Source organism: Squalius cephalus (assembly GCF_949319135.1).
Source record: "Squalius cephalus genome assembly, chromosome: 11".
Lineage (NCBI taxonomy): Eukaryota > Metazoa > Chordata > Actinopteri > Cypriniformes > Leuciscidae > Squalius > Squalius cephalus.
The window spans coordinates 27,975,146-27,988,793 of NC_137132.1; the positions used below are offsets into that span (position 1 = coordinate 27,975,146).

Consider the following 13,648-nt stretch of genomic DNA (forward strand, 5'->3'; position numbering starts at 1 on the left):
AGATGGTTCCTCCACCATTACTGATGCATTAGTAAACACTTTGGCTGCATTTACACTGTCAACCAATTCCATTTATTCCCCAGATATCCAGAAACCGAAATATATTCACGTATCAGCTGTGAGTCTCACTGTGTGGAAGAAACATTATAAACTCAGGAAACACAGAACCGCTGATCACAAACAGATGTGTTGCCAGATCCAGTTGTTAGTCGCCACAACACAAGACCAACACGTTTCAGAAGAGGTATTGCCTAGCTGAGACTTCTTGTCTAAATCATACATCCCTAGTTCCCAAAGTCGATATTAATAGGGCCACATTTTCCCCTTTTCTCTGGTGAATCAGCCACAGTATTATTTTTGTTGACCAATAAAGCATTTATGAAATGAGGAATCACATTTTCTTTGATCTTTTGACATATAAGATGTCATTCTACAACGAAAAAAACTTTTCAGGCCCCCCACAAATTGTCATAAGTTGAAATCAAGCTGCTAAATGACTTGTTTTTTACTTCCTCCACATTGTGACATTAGACTCTAGTAGATATTTTCATCTGACCAACTCCACAACAACACATCAACGCCTACTTTAACATTTCATTTAGATAACCTGTCCAGCAGTGGAGAACAATGGAGTGACAAGAAAGAGAGAGCTGGTCACCCAAGGCTATAGAGGTGCTCATGTTAACAGGCTCCTGAAGCTTACTGCAAGTTTTAAACTAGTTCAATATTAAGATGTTAGGGAAGATCTGCACAGCCTTCTGAAGGACTCCAGCATTAGGAACAAATGGATGGTTTATATTAAACAATGTCTGGATTATGTTTGTTCTGACCATTTCACTGCAGACTTGGTTTTGTAATCAGGCGCAATTTAATGCAGAGTTTGGAAAGAAACTTTTACTGAAAGATAGAGCAATGCCAACTCTATTGGATCTGACATCACAAAGAGAAAGTAAACAATTTCATAACAAAACAAATGTAAACAAATTCATAATGCTTTGCTTGTAAATGCAGTTTTATATTTATGGATAATGTTTTCAAAACACACACGTGCAATATTGGAGGCCCTGATAATTTTTCCTATGAAATGACCTTAGCCAATCATAACAGTGGCCGTTTACTGACAAGCCTTAGTCACTTATGAGAGATGTAGAACTTAAACCAAGTGTGTGTGACAAAAGGTCAAAATGAGGGTTGAAAATAATCTTAATATATATAACTGTATTTAAAATAGAGTCAAAATATTTAAATAATTACAAACATCATGTCAAGGTCAAATGGTTGATTTCATTACATTTCTGCTCTCAGTGTGTTTCATGACTCAATATTAATGTAAATGCAGTCAGTTTCAACTCAAGTGAATGTAAACTGTAGAACTAAAAAAATTAATAGGTATCAAAACATCAGATCTGTCTTACAGTCTTACAGCTAAAATCTTCAGCTACAATTAAAACAATAGAAAGTAAGCTTACATCACTAATGGATCTGACATAAAAATATTTCTAATTAATCTAATTTAACAATATTATTTATTAAAATAAACTGAATCAAACTATGAGTGTATTTTCCTCATGAGACTCTCACCTGAGCTGTGAGATGTAGGGCAGACACTGGAGGAATCCCCTCACTTCACTCTCTTCATCTGTCCAGTCTATCAGCTCTACTGGTTTCTTCTCTGTTTGGAGTTTCAGCACTTCTAGGAGGATGGAGCTCTTTCTCTCTGAGAGCTTTATTCTCCAGACTGCAGGAGCTGACTGATAAACTGGCTGTAATGCTGGAAGGACACTCCTGCCTGTTTGAGTCTCATAGTCCTTCACATGTGAACACAGATCCAGCAGGAAAACACACTGATCAATATGATAATTAATATTTTTATTATTGAGATTATAAATCTCATAATCAGTATCTTCATAATAATTCTCATGACAGGGGAAAGATGTGTAGCTGCACACAGATGTTAATAGTTCAGTGTAATTTTCTTCTGTATTTGCATCAAACTCTGATGCTGAAACAAACAGATTCAGCAGAAACTTTACAGCAGCTTCTCTCTCCATGTAGACAATGTCCCAAAATCTGTGGAGACACACATAATTATCACTTTATTGTCCAGTGTAGGAGAATATAAAATATTGAATAAAAGTAAAAATATAATCCTAAATTGAATATTTATTAAAATAAGGATTTCTGTATAGCTTCTATCTTTTGGAATCTAAACAAAAGTTTTAAAAACAAAGTTTGAGCAAATTTTCTGATGAATTTGTGGAAGCGAAATAAAATGGACCGAAAATTAATATTTTGGAAGTGAAATCTGAAAGGGTAAATATGGATTATTGAATTTTTAATAATGAAAATGTGTGTGAAATGTATAAGTATAAGAAGTTTATGCATCCGGCCGCTGTGGTGTCGACAAAACCACACTTCAATTCAGTGTTTTCAATTCTGGTTCACAATCACATTTATATTGTCTACCCAACATATACATTGATTTCATTAATTTATTGTGAGCACTGAATACAATAATCAAGCATGGTTGGTCTGTTCCCCATGAGACTCTCACCTGAGCTGTGAGATGTAGGGCAGACACTGGAGGAATCCCCTCACTTCACTCTCTTCATCTGTCCAGTCTATCAGCTCTACTGGTTTCTTCTCTGTTTGGAGTTTCAGCACTTCTAGGAGGATGGAGCTCTTTCTCTCTGAGAGCTTTATTCTCCAGACTGCAGGAGCTGACTGATAAACTGGCTGTAATGTTGGAAGGACACTCCTGCCTGTTTGAGTCTCATAGTCCTTCACATGTGAACACAGATCCAGCAGGAGATCACATCTCTCATAATTCACAGATGACAGCAGTTTCTTCACAGTTTCTTCTATTGTCTCTTTCTGGTGGAGAGCAGCTTGCAGACACAAATCCAGTATGAATCTCTTTCTTTTCTCCCATGATTCAGATGATTTATTCTGTGGTTCAACAAATCTAAAGAAAGAATGAACAAGATTCAGTTAGAGATGACAAAGGAGACAAATAAAGATTCTTGAAATGAATAAAACAGTTTGTCAGACAATACCTAAGGTCAGTGTAACTGAAGTGAAAAGTGATGAACAGATGTTTTAATAATTATCTTTAGTTTATAATTTTGCTCTGAGGTGAAATTGCATTGTTTGTAGCAAAATATCAAATGATTATTGGCTAATTGAACCACACTAGTTGAAATCAATTACATTCTTCAAACAAAAAAGAGTGCATAACTGCAAATAAACTGTGAAACATAATAAAACAAATACAGTAATTGAAATAATTTTCTGAAACCACAAGTTCTACATTATTAGTTTAATTAACAGATTCAGTTGATGTTACTGTAAATCTCTGTCAGATAGATGGTTCCTCCACCATTACTGATGCATTAGTAAACACTTTGGCTGCATTTACACTGTCAACCAATTCCATTTATTCCCCAGATATCCAGAAACCGAAATATATTCACGTATCAGCTGTGAGTCTCACTGTGTGGAAGAAACATTATAAACTCAGGAAACACAGAACCGCTGATCACAAACAGATGTGTTGCCAGATCCAGTTGTTAGTCGCCACAACACAAGACCAACACGTTTCAGAAGAGGTATTGCCTAGCTGAGACTTCTTGTCTAAATCATACATCCCTAGTTCCCAAAGTCGATATTAATAGGGCCACATTTTCCCCTTTTCTCTGGTGAATCAGCCACAGTATTATTTTTGTTGACCAATAAAGCATTTATGAAATGAGGAATCACATTTTCTTTGATCTTTTGACATATAAGATGTCATTCTACAACGAAAAAAACTTTTCAGACCCCCCACAAATTGTCATAAGTTGAAATCAAGCTGCTAAATGACTTGTTTTTTACTTCCTCCACATTGTGACATTAGACTCTAGTAGATATTTTCATCTGACCAACTCCACAACAACACATCAACGCCTACTTTAACATTTCATTTAGATAACCTGTCCAGCAGTGGAGAACAATGGAGTGACAAGAAAGAGAGAGCTGGTCACCCAAGGCTATAGAGGTGCTCATGTTAACAGGCTCCTGAAGCTTACTGCAAGTTTTAAACTAGTTAAGTTGGCTTGAGAGAGCCAACTTACTGAAATCCTATTTAAACTTATTATTATTATTATAAACTCGGCTCAGACACTCAAACTGATCTGACCAAGTGTGCTATATCTTTTCAGACTGATCGGACTTACGGTTTTCCTAAAAATGACGATCAAAACTCGGAAAAACTCCCATTGACTTGCATTGGGGAGTTCTAAAAATTCAAATCCAGATTCAAACTGACCAACCGACGAAAATTCAAATCAAAATATCTTGAAGACTAAACCAAACTGTCGTTCTATATACTATATTAGCCATTGAGACTCATTTAAACTAATGAACTCTAAACTCATACACACACTTATAAACTAATTAACTTATAAACTCATGAATTCATAGACTTATGAACTCTTACACTCATAAATTAATAAACTCTGAACTCTTAAACTCATTTAAACTTATAAACTCTAAACTCATTTAAACTTATAAACTCTAAACTCATTTAAAACTTATAAACTCTAAACTCAAAAACTCTAACACTTATAAACTCATCAATTTATACACTTATAAACTCTAAACTCATAAACTCTGAGTGTGTGTGTGTGTGTGTGTGTGTGTGTGTGTGTGTCTGTGTGTGTGTGAACACACACACACACACACACTAAACTCATTTAAACTTAAACTCTAAACTCATTTAAACTTGTAAACTCAAAACTCGTAAACTACTTTAAACTTCACACCACTTTAAACTTAAGTTTAAAGCTTCCAGCTCCCAAGCAACTCCATAGCAACCAAACTTGAGTACCCTAGCAACCGTTTTGCAAGACCTATATCTCTGTATCAGAACATCGTATAGAGATGAGGTTTGGCTCTTTTGACTCATGCTAGCAAACAGCACTTCCAACATGCTACACATGCTAGCAGTGAATAGCTACATGCTAATAGCGATTAGTTAAGTGCTAAATCATTCTAAGAACTCTATAAAAACTCCATAGTAACCATCTGTGACAACTACCTACCACCTAGTAACATCATAGAAACCACCCAAAATACCTTAGCAACCGCCCCGAATGCCCTAGCAACCGCCTAGCAACACCATAGCAACCACCCAAAACACCCTAGCAACAACCTAGCAACCACCCAGAACACCCTAGCAACCGCCTAGCAACCACCCAGAACACCCTAGCAACCACACAAAGTACCTTAGCAACCACCTAGCAACACCCTAGCAACCACCCAGAACACCCTAGCAACCACCCAAAAACACCCTACCAACACCCTAGCAACCACCCAGAATACCCTAGCAACCGCCTAGCAACACCCTAGCAACCACCCAAAATACCTTAGCAACCACCTAGCAACACCATAGCAACCACCCCGAACACCCTAGCAACCAGCCAAAATACCTTAGCAACCGCCTAGCAACACCATAGCAACCACCCAAAATACCCTAGCAACCGCTTAGCAACACCCTAGCAACCGCCTAGCAACCAACCAGAATACCCTAGCAACCACCTAGCAACAGCATAGCAACCACCCAGAACACCCTAGCAACCGACTAGCAACACCCTAGCAACCACCCAAAATACCTTAGCAACCACCTAGCAACACCCTAGCAACCACTCAAAATACCCTAGCAACTGCTTAGCAACACCCTAGCAACCACCCAGAACACCCTAGCAACCGCCTAGCAACCAACCAGAATACCCTAGCAACCGCCTAGCAACACCCTAGCAACCACCCAAAATACCTTAGCAACCACCTAGCAACACCATAGCAACCACCCCGAACACCCTAGCAACCAGCCAAAATACCTTAGCAACCGCCTAGCAACACCATAGCAACCACCCAAAATACCCTAGCAACCGCTTAGCAACACCCTAGCAACACCATAGCAACCAACCAGAATACCCTAGCAACCACCCCGAACACCCTAACAACCACCCAAAAACCTTAGCAACCGCATAGCAACACCATAGCAACCACCCAGAACACCCTAGCAACCACCTAGCAACCACCCAGAACACCTTAGCAACCCACTAGAAAACCCCCAACAACTTTTTAACTTTAAACTACTTTAAACTTTAAACTAATTAAAACTTTAAGCTAATTTTAACTTCAAACTAATTTAAACTTTAAACTACTTTCAACTTTAAACTAATTTACTTCAAACTAATTTAAACTTTAGACTAATTTAAACTTTAAACTAATTTAAACTTCAAACTAATTTAAACTTTAGACTAATTTAAACTTTAAACTAAATTAAACTTTAAACTAAATTAAACTTCAAACTACTTTAATCTTCAAACTACTTTAAACTTCAAACTTTCCAGTACAAACTTTCTCAAGCCAACTTAAAGTTTGTCTCGACGAACTTTTTAATCTAGTTCAATATTAAGATGTTAGGGAAGATCTGCACAGCCTTCTGAAGGACTCCAGCATTAGGAACAAATGGATGGTTTATATTAAACAATGTCTGGATTATGTTTGTTCTGACCATTTCACTGCAGACTTGGTTTTGTAATCAGGCGCAATTTAATGCAGAGTTTGGAAAGAAACTTTTACTGAAAGATAGAGCAATGCCAACTCTATTGGATCTGACATCACAAAGAGAAAGTAAACAATTTCATAACAAAACAAATGTAAACAAATTCATAATGCTTTGCTTGTAAATGCAGTTTTATATTTATGGATAATGTTTTCAAAACACACACGTGCAATATTGGAGGCCCTGATAATTTTTCCTATGAAATGACCTTAGCCAATCATAACAGTGGCCGTTTACTGACAAGCCTTAGTCACTTATGAGAGATGTAGAACTTAAACCAAGTGTGTGTGACAAAAGGTCAAAATGAGGGTTGAAAATAATCTTAATATATATAACTGTATTTAAAATAGAGTCAAAATATTTAAATAATTACAAACATCATGTCAAGGTCAAATGGTTGATTTCATTACATTTCTGCTCTCAGTGTGTTTCATGACTCAATATTAATGTAAATGCAGTCAGTTTCAACTCAAGTGAATGTAAACTGTAGAACTAAAAAAATTAATAGGTATCAAAACATCAGATCTGTCTTACAGTCTTACAGCTAAAATCTTCAGCTACAATTAAAACAATAGAAATTAAGCTTACATCACTAATGGATCTGACATAAAAATATTTCTAATTAATCTAATTTAACAATATTATTTATTAAAATAAACTGAATCAAACTATGAGTGTATTTTCCTCATGAGACTCTCACCTGAGCTGTGAGATGTAGGGCAGACACTGGAGGAATCCCCTCACTTCACTCTCTTCATCTGTCCAGTCTATCAGCTCTACTGGTTTCTTCTCTGTTTGGAGTTTCAGCACTTCTAGGAGGATGGAGCTCTTTCTCTCTGAGAGCTTTATTCTCCAGACTGCAGGAGCTGACTGATAAACTGGCTGTAATGCTGGAAGGACACTCCTGCCTGTTTGAGTCTCATAGTCCTTCACATGTGAACACAGATCCAGCAGGAGATCACATCTCTCATAATTCACAGATGACAGCAGTTTCTTCACAGTTTCTTTTATTGTCTCTTTCTGGTGGAGAGCAGCTTGCAGACACAAATCCAGTATTAATAATCTCTTTCTTTTCTCCCATGATTCAGATGTTTTATTCTGTGGTTCAATAAATCTAAAGAAACAATGAACACGATTTAGTTAAAGATGACAAAGGAAAGGAAGTGTTAATATGAAAATGATCAACTGACACTGATCTACTGAAACAGCTTGTCAAATATAATCTGATACAATATGTGATCAGCAGGAGACAGAAGAGTATTTCATCCTCTGAAGTTTGTGGTGAGAATCAGCATGTCAGTCCTGAACACTCTGTCAGGTTTATTTTGTAATAATGACCAGCTGACTGTACATTATCTCTTATAATTTAAGTTATGCAAGGCTAATAAATACAGTAAATACATACAATTGTGGTAATAATACTCCAAAAACTTTGATGCTATTTGTTCAGGTCAAAGTTCGTATGAAGTATATTTTTACAAGGTATATTTGACAAATTAAGCACAAGTTAAAAATTGGCAGCAACACATGTAATTATTTTTTTTGTAAGACTGTGATTCTTAAATCTATTATCATAATTGTTTACGGATATACATTTTCTTTGTAAGAGTATAACTCCAAAATGTATGTTTGGTTTAGTTTACAGGCACAATGTGGACGTTTACTGCAGCTCAGTTACAAACACAAACACTATATAAAAGAGTAAAAAGTGCCTTAATGTACAAAATGACTGTCAAAATAATCTGACTACAGTCATAGACATTAATAAACAAGTGTAAGATTAATTGTTCCCAAAAAAGTGTGCATGTGTGCACCTGAGGTCCATCTATCTGGGGATGTACAGGCGTTTGAAACTATTGGTGATAGCAGAGTGGCTGATAAATAAAGCGGTAACACTTACAATACGGGTGCACTAATATACATTAATTCATGCTTAACTAATGCACAGATAATCATGTGTTAATGTATGACTCATGAAGAACTAATGAAGTATTAATTATTACTGCATCAGCAACTAATAAAGCGTCTATATGATAAATAGATTAAGTAATATATGAAGTTATTAATTAAATGTGTCAATGTATTAATTCCTTAATAACACATTGTATAAACTAATAGTGTAAATTAATGCGTTAATTAACACAATTGGTCAAAGCTATGTACTTCAACTTCCAGTTGTCTGCTTTAATTAATCATTAACTAATGATTTGCAAATGTATCATGTTATGACTTTACTTGTTGGGGCACATGATTATTAACTAATTGTAAAGAGATATGTCATTTATGGGTTTGATAATGGCACATGCAGTGAATGTAATGTCAGAGAATGTGTTCGAAGGATGGGTAAGTTGGGCTGTGTAGGATTTGTAGTCGAACCAAACACAAATGAATTTTCCTGGTGATTTGTTCAAACATAATTCCACAGAGAACTCAACACTCCAGACCCTAAATCACCAATCCAGAGCCATAAAATCCAGGCTCCAGCCAGTCTACGCTAACCTATGAAAACCCACAGCTAAGAACTTCATGGCCATGCAAGCTTCAAAGAGATGAGCCTAACTAAAGGAAGAATGTTGTCAATGTTAGATAGTTTGGAAAAGACTGATTGGTTCAAAGATGGTAAAGCTTAGGACCCACAAAGATAACGGCAGAGGTTGCTTGATCACACTACAGATATCAGGGCCGGCCCTGACCAATTTGCTGCCCTAGGCAAGATTTTACCTGGTGCCCCATGCATCACAGCCCATTTCACCCCGTCATTGTGTTCATGATTATTTAGCATATATATATATATATATATATATATATATATATATATATATATATATATATGTCATGATTCTGCCTTCTTGTCTCTGATTTTCCCTGGTCTTGAGGCAGGATCATGACAGGCCCATGTTTCATGTGCAGCACATGGCCATTTGTTTGGCCATGTGCTTGCGTTGTCTCGTCATGTAACCCCGCCCCCTTGTTACCCTTGTTTAGTCATTATTGTTTCACCTGTGTCCCTGGTTAGATTATTGCTTTACCTGTGTCACCTGTTCCTGATTAGTTTCTCCCTATTTAATCCCCTTGTGTTTGCTGTCTTGTGTCGGTTCATTGCCATACTTTATGTGAATACTGCTGTGATGTTACTCTGTGAATCTTGCCTGTGCTATTATTTCATGTGAGTCATTGCAAAATAGTTCCTGTGAGTATCCTGTCTTCGTTACGAGTCCTGTGAAGATCCTGTTTGTGTATTTGCTGTTAGTTAGTGTCTAGACTTCTGTCAAGTTTATAGTCTAGTTAGTATCCTCAGTCTTGTCTTGTTTTACCCCATTGTGGGCTTTATTTTCCCCTTTTTGCCTATAATAAATCGTGTTTAGTGTACTTTGTCTGCGCCTGGGTTCTCCTTCCTCATCATCATAACAGAATGAACCGACCAAAAAAGGACCCAGCAGACAGTATGTCCTCCCAGCTCCAGCGACAAATGGAGATCCGTGAACAATGCTGGTTGTCGGCTCCCACCGACAGAAAGAGGGTCAACCTCCCATTCTCGTCCCAGGGTGAGTGGATCCTGAAGAATTATGCCCAACTCTGGGATCGTTTCTCCCGGGAGGAGCCGCAGGCTTCTTCCTCGAGGTCTCCACCATCTGCCTCGCTACCTGTGATCCCAGAGGGTCGCGTCCTGGCCGTTGTTGCCCATGGTGATAAGGCTGGTTCCACTTCTCCTGAGGCCCCTTCTGCTCCCATTGTTCTCCATGGTAAACGAGGGAGACGAGTTTCCTGGGATTCCCCGTCTGAGTCTTCCTCGACCGAGTCAGCGCTGCCCGAGAACGCCATCCCTGCTCCTGTTGCGGTTCCAGCTGAACATCTCCAACTGGTCGCTAGTCCAGCTACAGATTCGGCTTCGCGTTCAAAGAGAAAGAAGAGGAGAAAGGGAGCCTCTCGCTCTTCATCTCTAGCTGTCCCAAGCGCTGTTCCAGAGCCCGCCCCTGCAAGCGCTGTTCCAGAGCCCGCCCCTGCAAGCGCTGTTCCAGAGCCCGCCCCTGCAAGCGCTGTTCCAGAGCCCGCCCCTGCAAGCGCTGTTCCAGAGCCCGCCACTGCAAGCGCTGTTCCAGAGCCCGCCACTGCAAGCGCTGTTCCAGAGCCCGCCACTGCAAGCGCTGTTCCAGAGCCCGCCACTGCAAGCGCTGTTCCAGAGCCCGCCACTGCAAGCGCTGTTCCAGAGCCCGCCACTGCAAGCGCTGTTCCAGAGCCCGCCACTGCAAGCGCTGTTCCAGAGCCCGCCACTGCAAGCGCTGTTCCCGAGCCCGCAGTCGTGTGTGCTGTAGAGAGAGCAGCGGCCGATTCAGCTGCTGAAGCTGTCTTGCGGTCGGTTTCTGCTTCTCAAAAGATGCCTGTCCTCGTTGTTGCCGATGCATTGTCTCAATACTTAAAACGTCTTGTCCAAATCCTTGAAGTCCCCGCCATGTCTTGTCCTGAGTCTGTGAGCGCCGTACCCCAGTCAGCTGCCGAGAGCGCCGTACCCCAGTCAGCTGCCGAGAGCGCCGTACCCCAGTCAGCTGCCGAGAGCGCCGTACCCCAGTCAGCTGCAGCCAGTGTTGATCTGAGGCCAGCCACTCAGAGCGCTGTTCCTAAGTCAGCCACCGCTTGCACTGTTCCTGCTAATGTGTCCAGTCCTGTCCCAGCAGATGTGTCCAGTCCTGTCCCAGCAGATGTGTCCAGTCCTGTCCCAGCAGATGTGTCCAGTCCTGTCCCAGCTGATGTGTCCAGTCCTGTCCCAGCTGACAGGAGGATGTCTGTGTCCAGTCCTGTCCCAACTAATGTGTCCAGCCCTGTCCCAACTGACTGGAGGATGTCTGTGTCCAGCCCTGTCCCAACTAATTTGTCCAGCCCTGTCCCAGCTAATGTGTCCAGCCCCGTACCAGCTGTCACCCGACCTCTGTTTGTTTCCCCGGACACCCCTGTCACCACTTCACCCCGGTCTGTTTCTCCTAAGACTGTTCCTCGTGTTTCCCCATCCAAGTCTGCCCGGACCCCTCGCCCTCAACCATCATCCTGTCCACCCAAGACCACAGTCCCACCCACCCACCCTGGACTATCCCCCATGAACTCTTTGTCTCCACCTCCTCTGCCTTGTTTGTTGTTTTTGATTTTTCATCCCAACCCTGTTATAGTTTTTTCATGTTTGCCGTTGTTGTTGTTCGTCATGTTTTGTTGGTTTGTGTCCTTGTCTCAGTCTGTCATGTCACGTGTTTAGTGTTCCCTTAGGGAGCGTCTGGAAGCCGCTCCTTAAGGGAGGGGTTCTGTCATGATTCTGCCGCCTTGTCTCTGATTTTCCCTGGTCTTGAGGCAGGATCATGACAGGCCCATGTTTCATGTGCAGCACATGGCCATTTGTTTGGCCATGTGCTTGCGTTGTCTCGTCATGTAACCCCGCCCCCTTGTTACCCTTGTTTAGTCATTATTGTTTCACCTGTGTCCCTGGTTAGATTATTGCTTTACCTGTGTCACCTGTTCCTGATTAGTTTCTCCCTATTTAATCCCCTTGTGTTTGCTGTCTTGTGTCGGTTCATTGCCATACTTTATGTGAATACTGCTGTGATGTTACTCTGTGAATCTTGCCTGTGCTATTATTTCATGTGAGTCATTGCAAAATAGTTCCTGTGAGTATCCTGTCTTCGTTACGAGTCCTGTGAAGATCCTGTTTGTGTATTTGCTGTTAGTTAGTGTCTAGACTTCTGTCAAGTTTATAGTCTAGTTAGTATCCTCAGTCTTGTCTTGTTTTACCCCATTGTGGGCTTTATTTTCCCCTTTTTGCCTATAATAAATCGTGTTTAGTGTACTTTGTCTGCGCCTGGGTTCTCCTTCCTCATCATCATAACAATAAATATATATATATACACACACACACATACACACACATTACAGCCTAAACTCAAATACCAAGAGCATTACATAGCATTCAAGTCAAGTCCCCATTATCTTTTATAGCACGTTTTACAATACAGATTTAATGTGAACTTTGCTATTTTGAATAAACCTGTAAATAAATATCATTACTAATTTTGGCAAATAAATTTTAAAAATGCCATATACAGTACAGGCCAAAAGTTTGGAAACATTACTATTTTTAATGTTTTTGAAAGAAATTTCTTCTGCTCATCAAGCCTGGCTGCATTTATTTGATCAAAAATACAGAATTTTTTTTTAATATTGTGATATATTATTACAATTTAAAATAATTGGTTTTCAATTTATTATACTTTAAATGATCATTTATTTCTGTGATGCAAAAGCTGAATTTTCAGGATCATTACTCCATCACATGATCCTTTAGAAATCATTCTAATATGATGATTCATTATCAAAGTTGGAAACAGTTCTGCTGCTTAATATTTTTTCATAACCTGTGATACTTTTTAGGATACTTTGATGAATAAAAAGTAAAAAAAAAAAAAAAAAAGAAGAAAATGTTTTAAAAATATAAATCTTTTGTAACAACAATATACTCTATTGGTCAGTAATTTGGGGTCAGTAATTTTGTTCTTTCTTTTTTTTTAAATAAATCAATAGTTTTATTCAGCAAGGATGTGTTAAATTGATAAAAAGTGATTGTAAAGATGATTTATATAATTAGAAAATATTTTTTATTTATTTTTAATAAATGCAGTTCTTTTTAACATTTTTTTTTTTTTTTTTTTTTTTTTTTTTTGCAAGTTATGTTTTTGGTCTTTTTGTGCCTTTATTTGATAGGACAGTAGAGATTTTGACAGGATAGCGTGGGGTGGGTGGAGAGAGAGGGGAGGGGATCGGCAAAGGACCTCGAGCTGGGAATCGAACTCGGGTCGCCGGAGGCGCAGTTGCGCTATATGTCGGCGCGTTAACCATGGGGCTATTGGCGCCGACATATTTATAATTTTTTTTAATGTATTTTTGATCAAATAAATGCAGGCTTGATGAGCAGAAGAAACTTCTTTCAAAAACAATAAAATAAGTAATGTTTCCAAACTTTTGGCCTGTACTGTATCCCCCACAAAACTGCACAACTGTAGA

General features: G+C 39.2%; 1 protein-coding gene across 1 annotated transcript in view; it reads right to left on the reverse strand.

Moving 5' to 3' along the window:
• Positions 1-13,648, reverse strand: part of LOC307166773 (uncharacterized protein) — a 419,028-nt gene that overhangs the window by 35,469 nt on the left and 369,911 nt on the right. The window contains exons 31-33 of the mRNA XM_079885410.1: positions 7,311-7,724; positions 2,555-2,965; positions 1,582-2,070 (exon numbers count right to left, since the gene is read on the reverse strand). Coding sequence (XP_079741536.1) covers positions 1,582-2,070; positions 2,555-2,965; positions 7,311-7,724 — 1,314 coding nt within the window. The remainder of the gene's footprint in view (positions 1-1,581; positions 2,071-2,554; positions 2,966-7,310; positions 7,725-13,648) is intronic.